This window comes from Chiroxiphia lanceolata, chromosome 4 (genome assembly GCF_009829145.1).
Source record: "Chiroxiphia lanceolata isolate bChiLan1 chromosome 4, bChiLan1.pri, whole genome shotgun sequence".
Classification (NCBI taxonomy): Eukaryota; Metazoa; Chordata; class Aves; order Passeriformes; family Pipridae; genus Chiroxiphia; species Chiroxiphia lanceolata.
In genome coordinates, this window is record NC_045640.1 from 52,073,582 (window position 1) to 52,101,454 (window position 27,873).

A 27,873-nucleotide genomic window follows, 5' to 3' on the forward strand; every position below is an offset into this window, starting at 1 on the left:
GCGCGTGAGGGGCCTGCGGCTCCGCCCCCTCCCCGCGCCCGGGCGTGCGCGGGGTGGCTCGCGGGTACGTTGCGGCCCGTCGGGGGAGCGGGGGGGGGGGGGGGGGGGGGGGGGAGCGGGGAACATGGCGGCCCCGAGGGGCCCGCGCGGCGCGCTGCGGATACCGCTCACCCCCGCCTGTGGCGGGGGGGGGGGCACGGCCCTCCCGGGCGCTGTGGGCGGCCCTGTGCAGCTATGAGGGACTTACCGCGTGTCTAGATACAGATACACGTGTGTGCGTCTGTGCGGCTGTGTACGCGCGCACAGGTGTACGCGCAGCGCTCGGCGTCCGCACGCCCTCAGACGGGGAAGTCGGAGTGTGCCAGCGGAAACGCCGCTGGTTCTCTGGTGCTTTGTGTGTCTCCTGGCTCTGCTGTCCCTGCAAGAGCCGGAGGGTTGCTGTTTTCTGCCGGATGTAGGTGCGGCGTTCTGCGGCGAAGTGGTTACCTTTGGAGAGTTAATGTGGATGTCGAGCGCAGGGGAGCTGCTAGGATGGAAAAGTAATGCTTGCCCTTGGAAGCAGAGGCTGTAATTGTAATTGGTTTAAACACAGAATGTTTTGCTGAGTAACAGTCTGTCCCCTTGCTGTGTTTGTCCAGTGACAGTGGTAAGCCTCTGTCACTGTGCAGTGTCTTCGATTTTCAGAAGAAATAAAAATTAATTTTGAAGGAGTACAGCACGTTCACACTTCCTTTTTCCCCAAAAAGAATAGCTTCAGTGCCTTAAAAATTACGTTTCTCTGAGGTGCTGCCATTCATAAGATACCTCTTTAATTTTTTTTCTGTTTGTGTATTTGAGAACAGTTTGTGTACACGTACTGGTACTGCTATTTTTTTTTCTTTTACATTAGATTCAGTTTGATTCCCTACTTTTATGCAGTTGTGTTTTCACAAAATTTTTACTTGGAAGCTACTGACTAGTTGCAGATGTGGCAGGCAGAGTTTTAGACTATCTGAATGCAGGTCATAATCTCTCTAGTATTTTCTATGTTACTGTTTGCAGAGGAACTGACATAGCTTTAAACAAACAAAAAAGGCCTCGTATTTATTATTTTTCTTTATTCAGGTTTACTGTAGGTGTTGAATGATACTTGTTCTAATTGAGCTTCTCGTTAATAACACTCATACAATTGTTTTGTTTCCTAGAGATTTGGTGAGCAGAAAGCTTTCTTTTAATGAAATATTTAGCTCATGCTGAGAAACAAGTCAGAAAACCCGGCCAAAAGCTAATGTCATCCGAAACGCCGACAGACAGTCCAGAGGTGCCAATGGAAAATACCCTTTTCCCTGAAGTTCCTGATGTGGAAGGAAAGGTGAAGTCAAATGACAGTCCAGTAGAGAGACAGGAGGCAGGCTCAGAAAAGGAAGAGTGCTCTGAGCCCATGTCCAAAAGGCAAAGGAAGAAGTTATTGAAGCAGAAACAGTGGGAGGAACAAAAAGATCTACGGAGGTATGATTTGCAAAATAGCTTTTCTAGGTTCACATGTAATATTTAGTGCTAATAATAATGATGTGTCATCAGAATTTTCTTGTAAATGGCTTTAGCAAATCAAGGCAGTTGAACCAGTTTTCTCCCACACCAGGTTTAAAGCAGTAGCCGCAGGCTACTCCATCTACACTTGAAGAGGCTGTAAAGGTAAGCATCCCCTCTTCCTATTAGAAGTGTTCCTCAGCTTGGAGGTGTCAGGAGGTATTCAAACGTGCACGGTTTTGATTTGTCAGAGGGGAGGGATAACCTGTGGCCTTGTTCCCTTCTGCGTGGGCTGCACCTTCTTTCCCAGGTGGTGTCACACTTGGTGAATCTTACTAAGACAGTGAACAAAAGCAAATACTTTTGACGTGTGAAATGCAGTCCTGTAAGTTACGTTGATTTACAGTCTGTTAGAATAGTTTTGAAAGATGATGATCTGCTGTTCTGTTGTGTTGAGAGAAAGTGTATCTGCAAATGAGCTGATGGTGGTTTATCCTTGTCCTGCTGACTGCAAGGTGTTCCTTCCCTGTCTCTGAAATGTGATCTCCCAACTGCCCACTCCCATCAGGGGACTGGGAAGGAACAATTGCTTCGAAGCTTTTCGAAAAACTGTTCAGTGAAAGAGGATGTAAATTGCCTTCCACGTTCTGATTCCGATACTGTGATTTTTGTCAATCTTTTTGTTAATTCTTTTATGAGACTTGACTCAGAGCATGGTCTCCTTAAATCTATGAGACTCCCAGTAGTGAGTTCATTGACTTTGTGTCAGATGCCCGTCTTTGTAGGTACATACAGAACTTCACAAAGATGGGGGTGTGTTTCATGCTGGTCTCAGCCTAGCACAAATGCAGGCAACATTTAACAAGCTTAAACTACTGCAGTCATGGGACAACCACCTTGGTCCTAGAAGTCTGCATTTGGGTGCATAATATGCACCTCAGCACATTTGGCAGCACTTTTTGAGGATCGATTTGTTTGTTTATTTAGGCAGAAACGAAAAGAAAAACGCCAGAAGAGAAAACTAGAGCGTCAGTCAAAATTGGATTCCAGTAATGAAGGGAATGACAGAAAGTGCATGCGCAGGGAAGTTGTTCCTAGCACACTTCGCCTCATTGTGGACTGCAGCTTTGATGACCTGATGGTGTTAAAGGTAAAAGGAACTTACCCATCATTGAGACGTTCTCCAGTGACAGTTCTGATGCAGTGTCAGAGCACAAAAACTGGAGAGCTGCTTACAGGACACAGTTAACAGGCTTCACATTGTGGTGGCTTCACATTGTGGTGGCTCCCAGAGCTGCTCATGTCAGTTGCTGAATTTTTTAGGATTTGGGCCATACTTTATATAAGTTTGCCAGAGATTCTGTTTACCTTCATGGGGATGCAGTAAATTGATTTGATTCCAAAAGCAGAAATATAGAAACAGTTTATGCCAGGTGTTCACCATGACATTGGATGCAGTTCTACCTTAAAATGGTTTTGCTAAAAGGGACTGCAAATGCCACATGCAGTTGCTTTCTCTTTCAAAGTGGTCATGAGGATCCCAACCCTCTTAGTAAGTGTCTGTGGAAATTAAGATTTTGAGTATTGTGAGGATACTGGGCTTGTTCTCACAGTCACACAAAGGTAATTGGGACAGGAGGACACTCCTCAGCCCATCTCTAAAGTTATCTTAGATAGGGATGAAAGAACAGGTGCAATGATCAGCAGGATAGATAAATACAGGAAAGATCAGCGGGATACCCAGCCACAGGTCAAGATGCTTGGTGTGGTGTTTTGAGAAGAAAGCACCTCTAACTATACTAGGAAAATACTAGGAAAGTTAATCTGCAGCCTCCTGTAAGAGTGCAGCCTTTGGTTTCTGAGGCAGACGTCGTGACTCCCTGTGCCCAAGTCCTTCTGCTGCTGCCGGGACTTCACTGCCTTGTAAGAGCTTGAATTCCAGCTTTTGCACAGCCTATCTGGCTGCTTGGGGAGTGTAATGCAGAGCATGGGTAACACTAATGGAGCCTAGTGCCACTCACCACAGAATTTTGGGGAAGCTCCAGTTGGCATTTTGGAACTTCGTTCCCTGAGGAACCTTTCAGCAGTGCCCCAGAAGAGAGCAGAGGACCCCCTTGATAGTTTCAGAGATGCTGACCAGATGTTTCCTGCTGGCTTCATCCTTTGTGAAACACATTTCCTTCCTTAGTCAGGCAGAGCACCATTAGGCCTGATATAAAAACTGGCACTTCTGCAGATGTTAAGAAAGGGTGAAGCGCACTGTAGGTGACAATGGTTGTGGTCTTTATCAGTAAGGTAAATTAGAGGCTTTCTCTAGTGTCTGTAAAACTTGGGTTGCAATATTTTCACAGATCTAGTTTATTTGAAATCCTTTGAAGATAAAAAATATCAAAGCATTATAATGATGTTTCTTTCTAAAACAGGAATCGATTACATTTATAAAACACTGCTTTTGAGACACTGAGAATAAAACCGTGTAATGAACCTTACAAAAGCCATAATTGGCTCAAAAATAAGTCTGCTGCATTTTAAATAGTAATAGTTTAACTGTTGTCCAATTTGTCAGTCAAAATGCTGGAGGCAGACACGAAGTTATTTACATTGTTCTGGGGTTCTTCAGGTTAATTATGCATAATTAATTTTCTTAAATATAAACTGTATATTCTCAAGATTTTCCCATGGGTTAAAGACTCAGTATTGTCACAGTGATAGATCTGTTTGATTCCTCAGATTAATTTTGTCTGTTATAACATATAATTAAATACCTGTGGTGTTTGGTTTTGGCTTTTTTCCTAGAATAATGCAAATCACATATACAGAGGTGTCTAAGTACACTTCTATGGGAAGATATGTGTGTGTTTTCTTGCCAACATAATCCCTGCACAGAGGCTGTTTTTTCTCTCAGGATCTGATGTCCACACTCTCTCAGTAGTCACTTTTGCCAGTTAAAAGCTTCCTTTTTCTCTCTTTAGCTTCTGACTGGCTCATGGTAAAGCATTTTGTGATGGTCTGTATGAAGGACTAAGTAAAAACAAATTATGTTGTGTACAGGATGTTAAGAAGCTTCACAAGCAGATTCAGAGATGTTATGCAGAAAACCGCAAGGCATTTCATCCTGTGCAGGTATGTTTAAACAAACTGACTGCTGCCATTTACCAAACATATAGCAGCAATGGTAAATGAGAAGTGGTGAGAACTGTAGTAGAAAAAAATTATTTGAGCTGCCTCTTTTTAATAAGAAAATGACTTCTATTTTAACAGATTAAATTCCAACCCATGTAATAAAAATCCCCATATATATGAATAAGTACGTGCATGCAGGTGAAGATACTGGTGTGTGCCTTTAAGGTCTTGTTGATACTCAGTTTTATCTGTGTCAGATTAAAAAAAAAAAGTGAGTTCAGATGTGTACTTGTCTTTTAAATGTATCACTAACTGTATGAATATGGTCCTAGTATCACTTCCATCTAAAAAATATTAAAAGATTTAGCTAATAGTTAAGGGTAGAAAAAGTCTTATATAGTTAAGCGTAGACAGAGAGGACATAGATTGTGGCATATTAACATTTCTGTATTTTGTACCTCTTTTTTGTTCTGTTTGAAGTTTTACTTGACCAGCCATGGTGGACAGCTGAAGAGCAACATGAATGAAAATGACAAAGGATGGGTGAACTGGAAGGTGAATAATTGAGTATTTCTGTAAAAAAGGAAAACAAAATCTTGATTGTAGTTGCTAACTAGATTGTTAGTTGTGAAGAGCGTTTGCTTTTTCCATGTGGGTTTTTCTAACACAGAAGAGCAGTGGCGTATTGGAAATAGTGTAGCTCTTTCTGCTTTTTAATTGATTTAATTTGCGTAAGCCAGAGACTGCTTATCTTGACTCTATATTTGATTTTTGCTTGAAAAACTACACACACATCTGTTTTCACCTGCTTTTATTGAACAAATTTCATTCCCTGATAGACAAAGCAAGGCTGCTTGATTTAGGCAGTTCTGACAGTCATCTGTCTTGACAGTGCTCTTTTTCTCTTGGCCAGAATAATACTCTGAATATCATGATGCTTTCATCACATTGCCTCTCAGTATTGAAGTGTTCTTTAGAGAGGAAGCTTGTCTAATGGTCAAACTCACGTTGGTTTTCCTTGTAATTCCCTGTTAAACCACTGTTTCAACAACATCAAAGGAAGAGCACTTTGCGTAAATAAAACCAGACCTATTTTCAGCATTTCTTGTGCAATAGGTGCTTTGCAGGAGCATAGCATAAACCTCTCTTAACAAACAGTTAATGTTAACTAAGTATTTACTTCTGATTTCACTTTTTTTGGAAAGGTGAACTGGAAAATTACTTGGATCCTTAGGAGAAATATGCTCACATTTGAAGGGAATCACAAGAACTTTAAGGATTTGTAAGGTTCTTTGGAGGTTTCAGAAAATTTCCTGTTGATTTTTACAAGTCAGTGCCATAGGGACTGGATTGTTTTTGCAGAAATCAATGTGCAGTGTGATACACCCTTAAACATGAATGAAGGACGTGGAATGACCACAATTCTATGGGATTTATTTTTACTGGTCCCATCTTAGGTCTGTAAAGCTTGGCCAGCAATTTATCTGTTGAATGTAACTTCTTTTAACTACCTTTTTTTGAGGACATCCAAATTAGAACAGAGCACTACAGTGAGCTAATAAAGAAAGAAGACCTAGTATATCTTACCTCAGATTCCCCAGATGTTCTCAAGGAGCTTGATGAGAAGAAAGCCTATGTGATTGGAGGACTGGTGGATCACAATCACCACAAGGTAAACCGTGGATCTGTTTCTTTATAGCTTTTTTCTGTTTTAGCACTTTATTTGACATAAATACTGTTGTTTCTAAACTAACAAAATAAATAATAAGAAAACTTCTTCAAAGAAAGACTTAAAAAAATTTTAGAAGAAATGTGAAAAAAAGCTTTTGTGGTAGCAGTGGCTTGTGTTCCAGAATGCAGGCATGCTGGGCTTTTTTGGATTTTATCTTTTCATTTTAAATATAGGAATGGAATTAATAACACTGCTCAGCTTACTGAGAGCCATAGTTTCTGACAGAAGGATTTGGTTTCCATTAATGCACTTGCAAGTGTACGTGCATGCTTGGATGCCCACATGCCCAAATATAGATGAACAGCAGCACTTGCATCTTGGGTGTCCTTTTTTAATAAGTTTGCTTCTCAGGAGAACTTGGCTGAGTAATACACATGCCTCAGAGATCTAGTTCCATACCTGTACATGGGATCGGGCTGTGGGGACCTGGAATATCACAGAGAATGCAGCTGGGAAATTGAAGCGCTGTTACTACTTTAATATTTTGGTGGGATGCTAAAAAAAGGGATGTCTCTTTGACAGCACTTAGTCCAGTGAAAGGCTGGGAGGGAGCTGAAGCAGATCCTTTACACAGACTTTGTGATATAGAGTGTTTACACAATTCTAAAGACTTTTTTTGCCCACCTTGGGCACAGGAGTTTTCAGGTATAAGAAAGCAAGCAAAATTTCTTCATCCTTTACTCTTCCTCTGCAAAAATACACAGTGACTGTAATCTGAGTAACGTTGTACTTAAGCATAAGCTCACCTTTAAAAGAGTTTGTGGCTGACTTGTTCTAGAGCTGCAGCTGCATGAAGTTTTATTTACAATCCTTTAGACCATTGGTCACAGTGTGACGTATGCAGAAAGTAGTGAGTTTTCCAAAAGGCAGCCCTTTTGAGGCAGATACTGTCTAACCAGGGTAAGTTTCTTTATGCAACTGTCTTCTAAAGCAAGATCATGGCAGCACCAGCAAAACTCTTGCCAGAAAATTATACTTGTAATAAATCTGCATGGGCTGATCCAAAATGGTGATTCTGAAGGCACTCATTTAGGTGTCTTTCCCACAGGGAATAACTTACAAAAAAGCTGTAGAGCAAGGCATTGGTCATGCACAGCTCCCACTCAGAAACTTTGTCAAGATGAACAGTCGGAAAGTGTTAGCTGTCAATCATGGTAAGTTTTAAATCATAAAATAGTGACATTGTTGTAGAATATACCTGTGATATTTACAGTTTGAACCCTCAAATTGTGCACTGTATTGCAGGTACCTCAACCTTGTTTTATTATGTTGATACTGCCTTTGGGATACAATAATTGCCCTGACCTTAATTTAACTATATTATAGAAATAGTTAAGTGTGAATGATGGTGTCTTAGCAACTCAGGAGTGCACCTCCTATCCTGTTGGCTTTTCTCATGAATACTTGTGGCATTCTTAGCATCCTGGTCTTGTTTCCAGGCTTAATGTGTAAGTGTTGGAAATTATTCCATGTATTTCATGTCAGGGGAGAATACGTGTTTGTAATGTTTTCACCTCCTTAGACAGCTTTGTTCAGCAGCAACTGCCTCGGTACCTATAGACTCACCACAGTTGGTATCAGTGGTACTCAGTCTGCTGAGCTTTCATAACTTATTTTTACCTGATTTCCTGGTTCTGATTGAAGCATTCGCTTGCTTAACCAAGTCTTGAATCCCATTCCTTTTAAACTTCCAGTTTTATTACTAGATCATTTTTCAGTGTCAATACATGTGTCAAAAATACGTGTAAAATGGAGCCTACTCAAATCTTTATGGAAATTTTTGACATGGTGTCAAAGGCTTTTTTGTGCCCCACTGCACATTATTTTATTTTATCTTACCTTGCCTTTTTCCAAGGGTTTTTTTTTTTTTTTTTATGTAACACACTGCTCAATGATACCTTTGTTTTCTTAAAGTGCCGTTGATTGGTGAGGTGTATTTTTCCATGATAATAAAGAGTACTTAAACATGGAGGAGACTATAGTATGTCTCTGGACTTAAAAATAATCAAACTCCGTATATTTGTAAGATTTTACATGTTTCTAAAACTTGATCTTTAACTGTTGCTTTATAGAGAAAGAAAAAAGCTAATTATGGGAGTTTTTAGGAAGACTTTGGGCTGTCTGTGTGTTAGGGAGGGGTCAAAATCTTTGTTAAAGTGTATCCACAGCAGTATTCCTGTCAAACATGGGGAAGCATTGGTGCCTGTATACAAGGCACTGGTGAGACCTGAAGTATTGGGGGGGAGCATTTCTCTGTCTCTGAGAGAAATGGCTTGAAAACTGGAGCTACTGCAGAAAAACAGTGCTGTGGGTACTGTCATACAACTGGAGACTCAGATCACACTTGGCTTTAGGCTGCAGCAGTTGCAGAATTGCCTTGTCTGTCCCTGGCTGCACTTCATTAGCTCCACTGTGAAGATGCCACAACAGAATGCACCTGAGCCTCTGGATGGGATGGATTTGGGGGTGTGTTCCTATCAGCAGTTCATTTATCTCCCTGTAAGAGAGCTGATGGGTTTTCTTGATGTTGCAGTGTTTGAGATCATCCTTGCATACCTGGAGAAGAGAGACTGGAAGGAGGCCTTTTTCAGTGTCCTGCCACAGAGGAAAGGGGCTGTTCCTCTGGGAGAAGCCAATGATTCATCCAGACATGCTCTGTTGGGAAAAGAAGATGAAGACAATGACTCGGACAGTGACTAGGCTTTAGAAGGAGATGATGGGAAAGATGTGACACACACTTCATGGGATAAATCTGGGACACGAAGGAGTTACACTCCAAAGACCATCTGCTGTCTTTGTAATACTGAATTGTCTCAGTGCTCGGTAGTTCCATAGTTTACCTAAAGCTTTTTGTGCACGTGAAGGGTAAAGTTAAATGCAGTTTTTTACCCTGAAACTTTATTAGCTTTAAGAAAAAAAAAAAAGAAATTAATGGCAAACATAGCATTTATTTTTCCCAAGGGAGCTGTTTAATTTAATTTTTTAATATTACTTTTTTATACATACAAATTTGGGTGTAATAGCCGAGAGCATTAGTAGTTACTGTTTTAATGTATGCATTCTTCTCCGTTTCTACTCTAAATTTTCTTAAAAGCAATTAATGACAAGCGTTCCTGTGACTCCAAAACCTGCACCACTAGTGCCTGTTGCAAAAGTGTGCATGAACACTCAGAACAAACAAACAAACATTCTAATTTTCCTGAACTTCTCAACACACAGTTGCAATCAACTGAACTGCCCAGTTTGTATATTGTGTTTAGTTAGGTGGGGTCAGTAGATGAAATATGAGTGTGGGGTTAAGGCAGTGCTTACACTTGAGCTTGAGTGGGATGGGTGTCAGCACAGGTGCAAATCATGTGCCTTGGTTGGCACATTGTGCATGTTGAATTGAGGCGACACAATGACTTGGAATTATTTCTTCATCTCCTTAGCTGCTCCACGCAGCCTCAGAACAATCCTAGGATACAGGAACTCTTCCTTACAAGTCACTTACTCAGATTTAGTATTCCTCTTTAGTCACATGATCCTGTTCGTAATGTGTTGTCTGTCAAATATTTTCATTTAAAAAAAGAAGTCATAATCTTATTCTTGACTGGATGTTCTGATTCAGCTTATTTCTAACGAACTTAAGTGCTTCTGCAGAGTAGCGAAGTGGACACCTTGGAAGTGAGGCTTCACTTCAGCCCCATGAGCCTGCCCCATCCCTTTTTTCTCCAGGGACTAGCCAGGTAGCTGCAGTGCCTGAATAAGTACAGCTTTCACACCGCTTGGCTGAAGAGCTGTGAGGACATGGCATCCTAACTGGTCTGGTATGTTGCTCACTGGTGCCTCAGCCCGTAGTTGGTGTTGATGCTGTTTACCTGTTCTCTGTCTGTGCTAACCTAATCAGGTCTTATGAGGCTGAAGTTCATGCCTCTTTTCACGAACTGGATGGTATCTGTGGGATGTGTTCACTGGTGAGATGGAGCAGTAAATGAGGAGAGTGGGATTTCGATGGGCATGGCCCTCTGACTACCACTGCCATCCTCAACCTTTCATATCCTACAGTTTTTCAGCTGTCTAGAAAAGGCTGTTCTTGGCAGACCTGGACTCACACTGAAGGCATTTCTAACCCTTTCCTAAATGCTGTAGGTGCTCAACTGTTCACTGGTGGAATCAGCAGCATTGACATGACCATACTACAGTGGTGATTGGCTTTCAGTCAGCAGGCTGCAGCTGTGCAGAAGTCCTCTGTGGAGAAGTGATGGCTCAAGAAGCCCTAAAGCCTCATTCTTGCAATAAGTTCAGTATAAAGTTACTGATGAGAACAGTTGAATTGGTTGTAGCACATGAAAATCAGCCCAGCATCAGATCAAGTTTATTCCTTATTTGCAATCTCCAGACCTGGCTGTATTGTTCTCAGTGTTTTCAAGATGGACACACTTGCATATTTTAGGCGTGGCCAACTAATGCATACACAGTAAACAGAGACAAATCACTGTACTGTTTTATAGTAGGAAAATAAAAGGAATTAGTTTCTGATAACAGGAATAAATATTTACATGGAGTGCTCTCAGGCATTTCTGAAAGAAACATCCTTCTTTGAACCAGCTTCAGCTGTACAAAGTTAACAAAAGTGTAGAAAAACATGCAGGAAGTTCTCTGCTTCACTGTGCTCTCCTCAAGGAAGATCAGCTATGACATGTTTGTCTAACCAGGCCTCTCAGACCTCTGAGGTGATGGCACCACATCATCTCCAAGCAATTTTTGCTCTCTGTGCCCAGAGAATTTTTTTTTGAAGTGTAATTTGAATCTGCCTTGTTTCAGTTTAGGTAGATTTGTTCCCTGGCCATGATGGAGTTGAGGAATAGGACATGAAAAAAGAAGCTGCACGGAAGCTCTACAAGAACATGATCCCTGTGTTTCACCACCAGGTGTCATTGCTGTGCTTAGGAAAGCTCTGATTTTCATCACTAAGCTTTGTGAAGTTCCGGGTATTGGCTGAACTATTGCTTAACAATCCTGAGCAGCTTCTGAACAGCAGAATAGAGCCAGAGATCTTTATACCTGTCTAATGAAACATTAGAAAGGCAATAAAGAAGGTATGGTTCAACGAATCTGAAAAGAAAATGTCAGAAAATATGAAAGGGATATGGCAGAAAGTCAAACCTTCAGGCACAAATGGGCAAACTTTCTTTTAGTAGCATGCAGTGGGGAGGTCACAAGAAGATGCCATAAGTAAGCCTGTTGTCTTGTTCCCTCCCACTGAGCCTCAACGCCCCTGGTTATGGGTGGGATATGACAGAGATAACAGATTTCTGAAGTCATGCAGCATTCATCTGCATCTGTGTTGTGGCAATTTCCCAAATGCTGCATTACTGCAGGTTAGTGTACTGTCCCCCTGCTTGTCCTTTTCCTGGATTCAGGTCAATTTGTCTGTGATTTGGTTTCCACATGTCCCACGTCGTACGTGCTCATTGACTCCTTGCTTGCTTATGGAGCAGTAGTGTTTGATTCTAGACACGACTCTGCAGGAGGGCACCTGAATTTTTTGAGTGGGAAAAAGCCTCTCTGAATACCCCCATCTTAGAGGTTTTGGTCAAGAAGTTGACCACTGACGGTGTTTTTTGCCGTGCAGGCTGGCATGCTGCACAGGGGTGCAGCTGCTGAGGGGATCCACAATGACCAGTTATTCTGAAAAACCATATCACCACCTGGGCTCAGGGCAGTCTAGGGGCAGTGTGACTGCCAGCTGCAGGAGTGCAGGAGTGGCATTCCTAAAGTCCTTAGAGCTTGAGGATAAGGTCAGGGACATTTGAAGAGTTCCAGCATTGCTTTGACTTAAACAGAACTTTAGATTGCTTGGGCTGTGTTGTAGATCACACTGAAGATCATGGGTTCACCACACAGTTATTGACGCTGGTTCATATTATGGTAAAGTATCCATTTACTCTGCAGGAGGTTTTAAAATAAGGTTTGAGTAAGCCCATATTATTCTTGTCATAAGTTACTCTGAAAAGCAGAGATGGATTTCCATGTGACTTCCAAATCTAAAGCTGAATAAACTTTGGCCCATCTTGGAAATATGTAGCTTAATTGTCTCTCTCCAAGAAGGTGGCTGTGTTAGCTGGGACAACAGCATCTACTACTGACAATCCTAAAGCCAAATAATAAAATGTTTGATTCATATTCATTCCCTTTTGCTCCATTATTACTTCAAGTAGTGTAAGATGTGGTTTTTTTCTTCTTGTTTGCCTTGTCTGGCTATTTTCAGAAACCTAAAAGGAAGAAAAGGCATTATTTAAAAAAGGGGTGTTCATACTTGATTCAGTACTCTCCCTAGATATTATTTTTCTCTTCAAAATAATACTTGCTCTAAACTCACACTTTCAGAACCACTGTTTAGCTAATTTGCAGCTTCCACCTTTGGCTTTTGTTCTTCAGCTTATTAAAATGAATAAGACATTGTCCCATGAGCATATGACTTATTTTCTGTGTGTTCTGGAAAGGTGTTCATATCTGGATGTCTTTGTTTACATTCTTACAAAACTGGATGTCATCATCCCATATGTGTTTAATTCAGCTGCATTGCCTTGACATGCATATTTGTGTAATCTCAGATATGACCCCGAAGCTTTTTGAAGAGCTTAACCTGCCTTGCCTGCAAGCTCTGAATCCTACCTGCTGCTCAATTTTATCTCTGCTCTTCAATACAAATGAGCACCTGCAGTGTTTTGTGTACCCAATCTTTTGGACAACCTTAAATGTGCAGGTGGAAGAATACAGAAGGGTTGGAGCAGTCACAGCTTCTGTACTGTGTAGAGTGAGACTTCAGAGATGTTGTTGGTTTTTTTCCTACCTACTACTGCCATGTGGATCCCAGAGCTGAGTCCTTTGTGTTACCAAGCTCTGAACAAGAGACTCATAAAGAGTAACTTGAAAATTGCTATCACACAGTAGGAAAAAATGCTGAATTTTCAATTTCAACAGAATCACTGTCTGAAAAGAAACATGCATGTACCTTGGTAAGCTTAAAAATTAGCAATGTAGATAAGGAGAAAGTAACCTGGTTTTAAAACTGCTTAAGTTTTAGCTAAAGCTAATATGCATTTTATAATCTGTAGGGCAGAGTGTATAGTTGCCACTAAAATCTATGATGCATAACTGCCCTTAAAGCTTTTTTTCGCTGAAGAGTTAAGTCACTTGAGCTGTGGTTAAAGTATTCTCCTGTTAAATTGAGTCAGGTTAGGTGCAGAAGAATTAATTTTATGTTAAAAGAAGGCTGTTTCTGAAACCCCTCGCTCTCTTACCTAGAGTCAACATCACGCATTGCTTCAGGAAAGCAAGCAGTGCAAGGCTGCTCAGCCCTGGTAGGAGTGAGGATGGGAAGCAGGTTGTACTGCCTGTGAAGTGTCAGTAAATGAACCACCTTCCACTACAAGCACCTTGTAGTCAGAAACTGCAGCTATGGCTACGATCTGCTGAGCATGGCCAGTGCTTCATGTCATTTGCCCAGGTTACAGTCCCCAAGTAAAGACGGCCTGGAGTTGCATGAACAGGTCTTTGTCCACTGCTTCTGACTTTTGTGTGCAAGCTCACCAGCCATGAACACCTCCAAAATGTTCTTTCTCTTCTGCCTCTGGCACAACATTTCACTGGCATCTGCTGAGGTTAGGAAATCATTGGAGGGAGAATATTAGTCCATCATGTTCAGTTGGATAAAGTGAGATAAAAAGCTGATAAAGGAATTTTGTATCATATATCCATCATGTTCAGTTGGATAAAGTGAGATAAAAAGCTGATAAAGGAATTTTGTATCATATATCCAGAGAAACATAGGATATTTTGAGTTGGAATGGACCCGCATCAAAGTCCAGCTCCTGGCCCTGCACAGGAGAGCCCCAGAGTCAGACCATGTGCCTGAGAGTGTTCTCCAAATGCTTCTTGAACTCTCTCAGGCTTGGTGCTGTGACCACTTCCCTGGGGGCCCTGTTCCAGTGCCCAACCACCCTCTGGGTGAAAAACCTTTTCCTAATATCCTAATATTTCCTTAACCTCCCCTGACACAGCTTCATGCCATTCAGGTCCTGTCAGTGCTCACCAGAAAGAAGGGATTTTAATTGCATAAGAAGGAATACAACATGTAGATAAGCATAAAGAAAAGTTCCCTTCATAGGAACCTACCCTAAAAGGGGAGAGGATGGGTTTAGGGATCAGTTAAGTATCATTTGGCAAGTATTAGAGCAAAGGGTTGAGCCAGTGGGCCTCTGCCAGCAAGTCACAAAGGGGCGGCACTGTAGCTTATCTGCATGTAAGGGTCATTGTACACTTTGAGCTGCAGCCTCACCCTCACTGTTTTTAGGAGTTGGGCAGAGCAAGGCAAATAAAGCAGCTTTTGCAACACAGTTACGTAAGTCGGCTCATGCTTCTCTGGCACCACGTGCAGTCCTTTCTTCCTAAAGACCTTGCCACCTACCGCTGCGCAGGCTGCAGACAGGATCCGCTGTCCAGTGTTCTCAGTTGAAGGCACTCACTCTGGCCGAAGGACATCGTTTCCAGATGGCCTCATCTCCCCTCCCTGAAAAAAAAAGTCATGGCTTTGATATGCATATAACTAAAGAGATGAGGAAAATTTTGAGGGGAACTCAGAAGGATTACAAGGGTGTTGTGAGCTTTTGCAGGGAGAAAATTAGAAGGGCTAAAGCCCAAATAGAACTTCATCTGGCTGCTGCCATAGACAACAATAAAAAATGTTTCTATAAATACATTAACAGGAGTAGAGCCCCATCATGCATAGCGGTGACTTGGGAAGACAAATGCCATCGCTCCAAATGTCCCCACCTTCCTCCTTTTCCCCCCCAGTTTATATACTGAACATGATGCCATATGGTCTGGAATATCCCTTTGGTCAGTTTGGGTCACCTATCCTGGCTGTGTCTCCTCCAACCTCCAATGCACCTCCAACTTCCTCACCACCTTGGCAGTATGAAAAACAGAAAAGGCGTTGGCTCTGTGTAAGCCCTGCTCAGCAATAACAAAATCACCTCTATATTATCAACACTGTGTTCAGCACAAATCCAAAACACGGTCCCATACCAGCCACTGGGAAGAAAATTAACCCTACCCCAGCTAAAACAAGCACAAAGGTTCAACAAGGCCAAGTGCTGGGTCCTGCTCTTTGGTCACAACCACCCCATGCAGTGCTACAGGCTGGGGACAGAGTGGCTGGAAAGCAGCCTGAAGGAAAGGGACCTGGGGGTGCTGTTTGACAGCTGGCTGAACATGAGCCAGCAGTGTGCCCAAGTGAGCAAGAAGGCCAATGGCATCCTGGCCTGGATCAGGAACAGTGCGGCCAGCAGGACTAGTCAAGTTATATGCAGCATTTTATCTCTTTTTTGCTTGTTTCTGAAGGAAAAATCTTGATTTCAGAATGCTGGGCATAATTTGAAAAGAAGTCCACAGCAAAGGCATGCAGTGCTGACCTCCACCCAATCCCTTGCACCAGCACATTGTGCCAGGAGAGGCTGTGTGGGCATATGAGCAGTGATGGGGCCTGTGCTTGTGGGTGTTGATGGAACCAATGGGTCAGGCACTCACAAGTCAAGCAGGGTCTTGTGTCTGGTCAGATGCATGCATTCTGTCCCAGCTGTTCTTGCTGACTTACTGATTTTTGTTTTCCAATCAGCATGACTGGCACGTTGCCCTTGGGCACTATGAAGTGAAAACAATTCCAACAGATTAATCAGTAGCCGGACTGGAAAACTAAGAATTCGGGAGCTGGTACAGCTGCAGCCAGACAGTGAGTGTATGTTTCTTAAGAAGCTTGCACAATCACATGTTTTAATATGTCAGCTGGACTCTTACGAGTGTCACCAAAGTTCATCAGCAAAGCCTTCGTGTTCTCACTGTGTTCCTGTCACGGTGAATTCAAGAGCCACTCACCCCTTTTCTCTTTGCACATACAGTGCTACTGAGAGTAGTGGGTTTGGAGAGCAGCTCCCAGAGAGGTGGAAAGAGGGAAAAAGCTTTCAGCCAGGGCTTCTGCTTTCTTCCTGTGATGCTGAGGGATGCAAAAAAAGGGTAGGGAAGAGTGTGACAAAGGAATCAGGAAGACGGAAGCAATGTAGAAAGTGAGGTTTATTTTCATTCTAGCACTTTTTCTGATTAAGGGGTGGGACTCTGAGCTGGGAGGCTTGGCTAAAAGATCGGAGCTCCACTTTCAGGAGCACTTTGTAAGACCAGCTTCAGTGTGTTGAAGAGGACTTGTGGTGCCAGCAACTCGACTGCTTTGAGGCTGAGTGAAGTCTTGGTGGCAAGATTCGAAACAGACACACCAGTCAACATGAGCACAGCAGGCAAAGTAAGCAAAAGTTCATATTAGAATAGATTCTTTGCTGCAGCTGAGTAATGCATTTTTAAATGCAAATTCTTTCCAGGGACACCTAAGTCCTGGTGGTACAGCACCAGATGAGAGTTCAGGATGAAGCTGGTACAGGAGAACTGTCTTTATTTTCAGGTCACTGTACTCTCCTAGAAAATGGTTGTTAACTCTTCAAGGCAATAGTTTATCTGAGGCAACATGAGGTAACAGCACTAGAACAAGAATAACTTCCTCTCTGGGTTAGCAAACTATTTTTAATCTTTGATTGGATAGTTTAAAATAGTAGTAAGTGTTCAGATCAATGTATTTATCTGCTCTATCAGTTTCCATTCTGAGATCCCCCAGTGGTTTAAACTATTTTTATCTTGTTTATGATTCATAAATTCTAAAACAATGACATAGCTAATATGTGTTAAATTTTGGGGTGTAATTGTGCTGACATAGGAAAGTCATCAAATTTGAATATGTAGATAACAAGTCTCAAACTTAAGTTAATGAAGACCAAAAGTAAGTTTCATATGCAATGCAGTACTGAGCTGGGACTAAAATGAGTAGGTACATCTTTGCTAGAAAATAAGTGACGAAAGAGATGTAGGTTAATACCAATACCCATTGCTTCTTGCACTACTGCCGAGGTGCTAACATACACCCAGGGACCTGCAAGAGAGGTTGATGGACAAGGAACCTAGAAATAGAAAACAACTGAAAGCACGTACCTTGCTGTAATGTGCCTTAAGAAAGTACCAGGATCATTTGCTCTTACTGCCAGCATTCTTTTCTATTCTAAAACCAAATAAAACAAGAGAAAGGCAAAAAAAAAAATGCTCTCTTTAACTGAATTATTGCAAATGCAAAATTACTTGTAGCTCACTTGTAGATAGATTCATCAAGTTCAGTTCTCTACCCAGCCTTGGGCTAAGCATAGTAAGTGAAGTGTTGTAATGTAACTTAACTGCCTTGATTTCACCATGTTTATCTTGGAATGATGTGGGAGCTACCATGCATTTTATGTAACCAAGCAGCATAATCCTCATGCCCTGTAACAGGGTGTGTTTCTGCACCTACCCTCCCCCACGACAGTAACTTGCAGGGCTGGTAGAACACACAGAAAAAAACCTGACTCCAGCCAGTGCTTGTCTTGACAGATGAAGTGGGTGATAGTGTGCTGGCGGTACATCTGTGGGATTCTGTCGAAATCCGTAAATGTTCTCAGGGATGCAACCACCAGAACAAGACACAGTTAACCAATGTCTTATAGGAGAGATTTGTTTGTTCTCAGCAATCCACACTTGTTGGCTACCTTTGTTCTAGGAAACACTACATGTTCTTTGCATGTGCAAGTCATAAAATCATCATTGTGCTATGTGTGATACAATAGAAATACATAAATCACCATTTTTTTTTTAAATAAGTTTCCTGGAAAATGTGGCCCTTTAAAATGTGATCTTTGGTCTCACTTGTGAATATTTTATTAATCGCGCATTTGACACATGAAATGTTACATTTAGCGTAAATGTCTCTTGAGGCAGTTTTTTTCAAAGCATTGTGCCCATCCCACTTTGTGTCTAGCTGCTGATAGTGTGCTACTTTATTTTATATGTTTAGTATTTCCTAGTAATTATTTCCTTTGTTACCAGTTTACAGTTCATGGATAACTAGACATTATTTCTACTTCTACTTCAAAAGCTTTGATGCGAAAAATTTGTTTGTTTGTTTGTTTTCCCCTGTGAATTTTGCAACACACTGGAGTTAAGTTGGCCCAGTGATGCAGGATACTCATGCATGTGCTAAACTTCCTTCATCATGGACTCAATTCCCCTCCATTTCCCTCTCAAGATGCCACCCGAACACTTGCAGTCAGTAGACTTTATAATAGAGTGACTGAGGGTACTGTGTCACTCATAAGGTTGTCACAGATATTCCAGGGCCTGAGGTTGTTTAAAGATCTGGGATGGGCTGAGACCACCAAGGAAGGACAGGAATATATATAGGGACAGAGAGGCCGCGCTGCTTTTGAATACACTAGGATTGAGACTGCAGGGAGGAAACCTTCTGTTTGAGAGCCTGGGAGTGAACAGTGCTCCTCTCTCTTCTGAGTGTATTTTTCTCTCAGTGGTAGATGGTCAGAGGAACCCTAAGAGCTGTCAGTACCTGTACAAAACCTGAGGAACTAATGGACAAACTTTAACCTAACAGACAGGGGGGGGAAAAAAAGCTGTCTTGGGTAGTAACCCCATCTGAGCTAAATGGCCCTTCTGAGAAGGAAGGTACCTAAGCATGGATAATATTGTGCTGAAAGTACTGTTCAAGATTACCTCTGCCTACTGCTGCACCATTTTGCATAGATGTCCTTTCAGCCATCACCTCATGGCTGAATTTGGGCTCTACTAAAACATTTATAAACCTGTATTAGGCTCCAAATTCCATTTTTAGCAATTTTGTCAGTTCTCAACACAGGCAGTTCTAGGCAACACAGACTTTATCACCACCTGATACATGGCATCATTTAGTGTGCCATCTCCAAGAAGACACAAATATACACAAATAATCACCGACATGGCAAAAAAAAAATCCTCCAAGGAAGTTAGAGAAGGACCAATGAGTATGAACAAGGTATCCAGTTATCCTGGAGACTATTATACATGCTGCCGAAAACTTGATGTGACAGAAATATGAGCAAAGTCAGACACAATTTTGGTGGAGGAAAAACATGGGCTTACACTGTCCTTTGGTGTTGGCTCTTTTGCTATGTATTGTTTGGGGTTTTTCCTGTAGTTTTCCCTCTCTTCTCCACGGATATGAGCAGGAATTTCACATGCAGAAATATAAGAATCTCTGTGGTGACTTGAAAATGCAAGTGCCATTCCTGTTTTCTTTGCTCTGTTCGCAGGTTATTAAATGCAAAGCAGCAGTAATGTGGGAAGCCAATAAACCATTTAGTATTGAGGAAGTGGAAGTGGCCCCACCAAAAGAACATGAAGTTCGCATAAAGGTACTAAAAATAAAATTTAGAACATCTCTCATGACTTGCATTCTATCTTGCTTTTTATCAGAATTATTTTTATAGATTTTTAAGATCCAGTCAGAAAACATTCTACTGGAGAGCAGTTACTTATCAGTGAGCTCCTACAGAACATGTTTAAAGTCCTAAATTTGATAATGAGTTTCTTAAAAAAAAAAGTATTCATGGTTGGCTTTTTTGTTTACAGACGCTTGTTTTTCAAATAAGCTGAAAAAATTACAGTACAAGGAAAAAAATCAGAATCTCCTGTAGAGTAGAGCAAGAAATTTTCTTTTACTTTGTTTGAATCTGTGCTAGGAAATAGCCCAGTAAGTCTAGGAGCTTTCTTTTTTACCAGGATATTGATCTCAGTGGAATTCAGCAGCAGTTTTAAGTTTTCATTTTAGAACAGTTTCAAGTGTTACAGAAGTGAGAAAACCCTCTCCTGGGGTTAACAACTCCATTTGTCAGAATAAAAGTTGTAAATACATACCTGAATGTTTCAAAAGAAATACTGCTGGTTTAGCTGCAAGAAAAGGCAAAACATGATATAAAATACTATATGTAGCCTAAATTTTTGTATATGTAGCATATACAAATATTTAAAATATATAAATAATATGTACTAATTATTATGTAATTTTCTATATCATTTTATAATACATAACTTATTATATATTGTCATATAATCTAAATATAATAAATATTAAATATGCACAATATTTCTACATTTATAAATATGTAGTGGTTAATTTACATAATTTTGTAATATTTTGTAATATTATAAACTTTTCTTTTTATGTATTTCTATATAAACATTAGGAATAATTTAATTTATTCTGTTCTTCCTATATAATTGTATTACTAGAACATTAGTTCTGCCAGATAGTCAATGTGACTACCTATACAGCTCAGTACTGCAGAGAAGACATTCACAAAGGAGCCTTGCTCTGTAGATTAAAGACTAATACAAACCATGAAAATTTTGAATCACACAACCAAAACTGTGCTACCTGTAGATTTATTGTATACATATTGGATTTTGGAGGAAAGCAAATGACTTCTCCAAATGTAAGATATCATTTCACTTCCACATATGACGTGACATGGTTAAATGCTGAAATATTGTTGTCTTTGCTGTAAATCAGATCATGGCCACAGGGATCTGTCGCTCTGATGACCACGTGATAACTGGTGCACTGGTTATGCCTTTTCCAATAATTCTTGGGCATGAAGCAGCTGGTGTTGTGGAGAGTGTTGGGCAGGGAGTGACTTCATTTAAACCAGGTATGGAGCAGCAACTGAACACAAACCCTGTACTGAGTTTCCTGACTCCTCTTTGAGTCAAATATTATTACATTTGTGAGTATTTGTATTGTTGAGGAAAATATTCCAACTTCGATTCTTTTCAAGGATACCTTAGAAGACACTACCTGTGTTTAGGTCTTTCTGTATTCCCAGTCTTGATTAATTTTCTGATTTTCTATTCAGTTTCTTTTGGTTTTGGGAAAAACACCTGCAGCTTGCTTTCCACCTACAGAGCACTTTTCTTGTCATGGGACTAAGAAAATAGATTCTTTGCTGTTGGTCATAGGAAATCAGGTATTAGCTGCAGATTCTTTGAACACAGATTTTTGCTTTAACGCCAAACAAATACTCATATTGCAAATTTCAGTGGTAGCTCTAACTGCTTTTTCTCTTATGTCTGGGTTCATAAATCACTCTGTTGTCTCATTCTTGCTGCCCCATGTTTCCAGGTGAGATGAAGCAGCACGCCTGAACACACATGTGCACCAAATCACATTTCTCAGATGTTGCTTAATTTACACCTTCAAGTTCTAAAAAAGGCTCCATGATGTGCAAAGTTTCTGTAGGAGAATGATTACTAAGCCCATGTCATATTTCTAAGTTAACTGAGGGTTGGAGTAGTGGAAGCATTTCATGTTCTGTAGGCATTTTCCATTTTTAGTGGAAATCAAAAAATTCCCTGGACTTTCAATGTGTCAAGGATTAGCCAAATTTTAAAACTGACAAATCATAAATTGATCTGTATTAGGAAATGCCTGTTTAGAGATTATTAGGGATTTACCATACATCATTGCTGTGAAAATTGCACAGGAGCAAAAAATTGCACTGGGGAGCTGTGTTCTACTTTGCTAATCATATAAATGTACAAGAGAAGTAGAGACGTTGGCTTAGTTTGTCTGTGTTACTGCTTCTCTGACAAATATTTTGCCTACCTTTACTCCAATGCAACAGTAATAGGACTGCTAGTAGAAAAGAGGCTCAAGAGGACCGAGAGTTAATGCTTAATTCCTCATTCTTTGTATGCACAGTTTACATCCCTGTTATCTTGGCACTGCAGTCTAGGTGATGTCAATTTTTATTTCAGTTTCTTTATTTGCGTATTACTATTTTCCTTTTACACAGAAGATGCAATAAACTGCTGAATAAGTAGTTCATGAATATCAGTAGCAAACATGGGTTTATGACATAGACTCAGTTCTATGGAAAGACACCACGAATTTTGCATATCAAAATTAGTTGTCATAACTTTACCCTAATGATGTCCTTTATATAAAACACAGAGAAACGGTTTATATTCCAAGGGCAGCAGAAATAAAACCATCACTGTACTCCTAGTAAACATTTGCCTGGCAATTAAATACACTTGCTTCACATTTTTACCTTTATGCTTCTTGTTTGCCTTTTCTAATCCTCTGTCATTACTGTTTTATTTCTAGGAGACAAGGTTATTCCACTCTTTATTCCACAGTGTGGGGAGTGCAAGAGTTGCTTAGGCACCAAGGGTAACCTGTGCAGTAAAAATGAGTGAGTTTTCCTTGGTTACTTACAACCCTAATTTGATTTTTCTTGATACAAAACTGATTACACACGACAGATTTCACTTGCCATTATTTCTGGTCATCTTTCAAACAGCCTTGCTTTGGGTGGTGGATTAATGCCTGATGGCACCACTAGATTCACCTGCAAAGGAAAAGCAGTTCACCATTTTCTTGGTACAAGTACCTTCACTGAGTACACAGTAGTGCATGAATCTGCTGTGGCCAAAATCGATTCCGCCGCTCCTCTGGAAAAAGTTTGTCTAATTGGCTGTGGATTTTCAACTGGCTATGGGGCTGCTCTGCAGACTGCCAAGGTAAGTATTGTGATGGGCGTTTCTGATATCTCATGGGGTCTGTTCACGACTGTGTGGCCTGCAAGTGGGTCATTAGCATGGCAGCCAGGAGGTATAGGCTCTGCTTACATCACATCAGGGTGGAAAGAAGACGCTAGTTCTTTGCTTACTTCAGATTCTCTGTCTCTAAGGTACTCAGAAGTCTTCAATTCAAAATTCAGTAAAAATACTTATTACCATTTCTTAAGTTTTCCCTCATAGCTTTATCACCCCTACAAAATGTTACAACAGAGCGTTTTTGTTTTATTGTAACTGAAGTCTAGGAGTTCATAGAAGACTATATATGTAACACTCATAATTCATAGCAATACATGAATGGCAGCTGGCACTGACTCCAGTGGAGTGACACTACAGATCTTAACACCACTGGAATATAAAGCATCATTAAAAAAAAAGAAAAAAGGGTGCGTCTAAACTTGAAGCTGAGACATATAATGAAAACTTGGTCTCAGAAATGTATTCTAGGGATAATTTCTCTTAGCCATATGTAGGTTTGTAACAGTATAGCTGGCTACTGCACTAGTAGGTATGCATTTGCAAATTCCTCCTCTAATCTCTAGATTAAAAAAATGTCTTAAGTGAAATCATGTTAATAATGAGAAAATGCATTGTGCTTTTCCTAGACTGTAACAGTATTCCATATTTACATGGTTATTATAGGTGGAACCAGGCTCCACCTGTGCTGTCTTTGGCCTTGGAGGAGTTGGCCTCTCCGTTATCATGGGCTGCAAGGTGGCTGGAGCTTCCCGCATCATTGCCGTGGATATCAATAGTGACAAGTTTGCCAAGGCCAAGGAGCTGGGAGCCACCGACTGTGTCAACCCTAAAGATTTCCAGAAGCCCATTCATGAAGTGTTGATGGAAATGACCGGCCAGGGTGTGGATTACTCCTTCGAGGTCATCGGCCGCACGGATACCATGGTAATGCAAGCACAGGGTGTGGCCAAATGAGGCACTGGCTTGTTAGCACTCTCTTTACTAACTCACTGAGCACCAAGGATGAGGAGCTGAGAGCCACTGCGAAGCAGCAAGCTAACCTGTCAAGTCTGCCACTGAGATGCAGGGACAGAAGCATGCTCAGAAACTTAGGAAAGGGAACTTCATTGTAGTGCCCTGGTCTAATCAGAGTGGCTAAATTTCACATAGCCCATTATCTGCTTTCCAACTGTGCCTTATCACTAATGACTGAGACGAAACGGGGAGGGAAGGAGAACAAAGCTAGGAATACCTAACAGCAGATACAATGGTGTGAGCAGATACAGTGGAAATTTTTTTATGTGGTCCCAGTTACAGAAAACGAATTGCAAGTAGAACCCTGGGAGGAGGAGGAGTTCAAACTTTTGTGCCCCAGTGGCAAATCTTTTATGACTCTGAGTGTCCCTCTGTTTCAAATACAGACCGCAGCCTTGGCCTCTTGCCAGTATAACTATGGAGTCAGTGTGATTGTGGGAGTGCCCCCTGCAGCACAAAAGATCACTTTTGATCCCATGCTTCTCTTCACTGGTCGCAGCTGGAAAGGCTCTGTCTTTGGAGGTAATGACTTGGAAAGTTGTGGTTTAACTGGCTTGGGAAACTTGTAAATCATCTTGTATGAAATAGGATATGTCAAATTCACTGCTTAGATTTTCTTAAAGGAAGTAATATTGATAGCTATTCTGCTGACAAAGAAGTACATAAGGAATTAATTATGGGAACTGTTAGTTTATGCCAAGAGAAGGAGGAAAGGGAAGAGAAGAAGAGAGAGAGAAAGGAGGAGATAAAATGACAGAAAACAGAGAAAAAGAAAGAAGAAATAAGAAAGAAAATAAGAGGAGGAAATGAGAAAAAAGAAAGGGAGAGAGAAAGGTAGAACAAAGAAAAGGTGGGGAGAGAAGGAAGGAGAAGAGATAAAAATAAAGCAGAGGAAATGAGATAAAGGGAAAGACAGGAGAAGGACAAAGGGAGAAAAAAGAGAAAATGATAAAAAGATAAAGCGGAGGAAGAGAGGAGAGAGGGAGTGGGAGAAAAAGAGCCACAGCAAAAAAAAAAAAAAAAAAAAAAGAGAACGAGAGGGAGAGAAAGAGAGGGAGAGAGACAGTGGGAGAAATGGAGAGTCAGGACCATAAAGGACATCAGGGGTCATACCAGCTGATTTCCACACATGTCAGACCCCAGCTCAGCCCCTGGACAGCTGCTGACAGTTCCAGTTCTTTCTCTTTTTGGAGCTCTCCCAGTAGAGTCCCACATGCAGCAAGTCCTAGCTCGCTCAACACAAAGCTGAAGGCCACAGAAAACTTGTTTCCAACAACACGTTTTCTCACTCACAGGCAGTTCGCTGATGTATTCAACAGGCACCTGAATAAAATAGCAGAGACAAATTAGATTCCTCTGGAAGGGCATCCTACAGTTTGTGACAGCTTTATCTAATAGTGCTTGTAAGAAAAAAGATACACATCCACCACCCACCCCCAATTCTGACCAGATAATCAAGTTTCCACTTAGCAGATTACCAATGGGTTTCAGCATTCTGGCTTTTGTATGAAATGGGATTAAGTTGAAACAGTATTTGATGTGGGGGAAAGTTTGGATTCTGTAAAGATTCAAACTTACTGGGTTTGCCACACGTGGAATAGCTGCACTTCATCCCATGTTTCCTGCTGGCACCCTGTTACAAAGGTAAAGACATGCTGCGATATTTCATCTTGTTACTCTGCTATAGCAAGTTTATCTAACATTTAAGCTGCTGTGGGTTTTATCTATTTTCACAAGCATTTAATGTTGCATTATCCATTGTCTCTGGGGTTTTTTTCAGGCTGGAAGAGTAAAGATTCAGTCCCTAAACTGGTTGCTGACTACATGAATAAAAAATTTGTTCTGGATCCATTAATAACTCACACACTTCCTTTCACAAAAATCAATGAAGGATTTGATCTGCTGAGGACAGGGAAGAGGTAAACATTGTTTCATTGTAAATGTGCATGCAGTTCAGCACAGTAAAGATTCTGTATAAATAGCTTAAAGGAGCTGTACATTAAGACAGAGCCTGACTTCATGGCAGAGAATGGGGAAGGCAGCCAACTATGCCCCTTAATCTCTCCCAGTGTGTGCCCATGGGTTGCAGCTGTGACAATAAAGCCAGCAAACCTTCAGCTTTTGAAATGCAGTGGGCCCTGGCCTTCCTTTCAGGGGTAAGAGTGAGAAAAGACAACGCAAATGAGGAAGTCTTTGCCCACTACTCATTGGAAAAGAGCACACAGCCAAGGGAGCATGGGAATGCCAAGCCGCAGAGTGCCAGGGGTTAGCTACATTGCATTCCAAGAAACATTTGAGGATGAGGAGCAGGAACACAGTAAAAGCCTATGTTTACTGTAAGAGCAACTTACCATTCCTCTTGTGAGTTATGTAACAGTCCCAGTGCAATTGGTTCGGAAGTCTCTGGGTACTCTACCTTGAACTTCAGAGCTTTTCAAAAAGGAAAGTATTTGCTGTATATATACATTACAAACTCAGAATTTGGCTCTTGTGCATTCCTCAAATATTGTGAAAGTTCAGCTCAGGCTCTGCTTTCGTAGGATATTGAAATTGGAAATATTTTTTGCCAAAGACATTTGACAAGGTTCATCATGGAAATTCAAAATTGTCCTTGGCAGAAGTAGTATATCTTAGTGTGTGGGGACTACAGTTTTTCCAAGTTCTAGGTGTTTGTAACTTACACAGTCTGGAGAATTACCTTCGTGTTTTCTTTTAATTGTCATTTTCTAGCAGTTATTTTAGGTGTTACTTGCTCTGAATAGAAAAAGCATGTAACAGAAGAATTTAAACCCCTGAGGTTTGTTCTCAGGCTCTAACGATGCAGCACACACTTCATTTTATGATTGCCCTTATTTTAGACGTATTATAAATGTTAGTTTTAGTTTTTAGTGTAACAAATGGGAAAGTGGTGAGGACAGAGATGCCATCAGCTTTGCTAGAATACTGACAGTCAACCTGAAGACAGAGGCACATTGCAGCTGATCATTTTTACTGAGTGAAATACTTCAGTGTTTCAGCATAGAATAAGTTGTACCAGTCAGAGGTTACCCTTACAGCCATTTGTAGTTGGAAAAATGGATCTAAGCCCCCCCTCCCAAGAAGTTGCCAGTCTATAGTTGGTAATTAAATACCAGGAGCCCTGGGCCTCACCAGTGAAGGCTTTGCAGTCTTATGTGAATTTTGTTCTCTGCATCTGCAACCAGGTTTGCACATCTGCTCTGTCATTTTGCTGCAAGTTGGGATGGGGGGCAGGCAGGGAGGGAATACCCTGGTTGACAGCAGTAGCCTAGATTATCAGAGAAAACAGCAGTGTTCTGCGATGTTAGCCCAGGGCTTTTCTGCAGTCACTAACTTGTCATTTTATATTGCAGTATTCGCAGTGTCCTGATGTTTTAGGATTCTCCAATGTTAAGCAGCAGATGGCTCAGCACCAGTACAAACTTTACCATCCTCCAATACAACTGATATGAAATACAAACCAAGACATTCCTGAAAGGTCTACCACCACCATCCTTGAATAAAAGGATCAGGCTTGAACTCCACACTTCAAGCACAACATTTATAAATGAAATTATCTTTTTCTTTCTACCTCCTTCTCCTCATTCTTGTTTTAAATCTTCTACATTGTGCTGTAATTTTTTAATAGCCAGTTATGAGTTACAGAACTTGCTGCTGCCACAGGTGTTATAAAAATTTTGAATTTTTTAAATTACTCATAATATGCAATCTTTTAATAAAATAAAAATTAAGAAAACAGGGCTTCCGTAACACTGCAAGCTTAAGAGACTTGTGCATGCAGTTCAGTACAGTAAAACAGTTAGAACTATGTATCCATCCTGAATGACTTTAGCATTCCAGTGCCTGATAGGCAAGGAAATTACTGCAGAAATTAAAATTTATGTTGACCATGTGTTCGAGTTAATAATTTAGGTAAATCA

General features: G+C 41.0%; 2 protein-coding genes and 1 long non-coding RNA gene across 4 annotated transcripts; 2 read left to right on the forward strand and 1 right to left on the reverse strand.

The window, feature by feature from the left end:
- TRMT10A (tRNA methyltransferase 10A) lies at positions 1-12,422 on the forward strand. 2 transcript variants are annotated; one of them, XM_032686293.1, is made up of 8 exons: positions 1-64; positions 1,185-1,488; positions 2,497-2,659; positions 4,561-4,632; positions 5,113-5,187; positions 6,155-6,304; positions 7,413-7,518; positions 8,898-12,422. In XM_032686293.1, exons 2-8 carry the CDS (start codon positions 1,214-1,216, stop codon positions 9,062-9,064), a joined length of 1,008 nt encoding a protein of 335 aa, XP_032542184.1. In that variant the 5' UTR covers positions 1-64; positions 1,185-1,213; the 3' UTR covers positions 9,065-12,422. The 2 variants fall into 2 exon arrangements, with proteins under 2 accessions (XP_032542184.1, XP_032542183.1); XM_032686292.1 differs by lacking the exon at positions 1-64 and adding an exon at positions 220-539.
- On the reverse strand, positions 11,003-17,730 carry LOC116786026. Its single transcript, XR_004356799.1, has 3 exons — positions 17,441-17,730; positions 14,820-14,921; positions 11,003-12,621 (listed from the first exon to the last, which is right to left on the reverse strand). It is a non-coding gene; the product is annotated as an uncharacterized LOC116786026 (long non-coding RNA).
- LOC116786024 (alcohol dehydrogenase 1) lies at positions 16,567-27,761 on the forward strand. The gene is made up of 9 exons (XM_032686291.1): positions 16,567-16,703; positions 19,615-19,716; positions 20,874-21,012; positions 22,470-22,557; positions 22,666-22,885; positions 23,585-23,845; positions 24,322-24,457; positions 25,716-25,854; positions 27,307-27,761. Exons 1-9 carry the CDS (start codon positions 16,686-16,688, stop codon positions 27,329-27,331), a joined length of 1,128 nt encoding a protein of 375 aa, XP_032542182.1. The 5' UTR covers positions 16,567-16,685; the 3' UTR covers positions 27,332-27,761.
- The last annotated feature ends 112 nt before the right edge of the window (positions 27,762-27,873 follow it).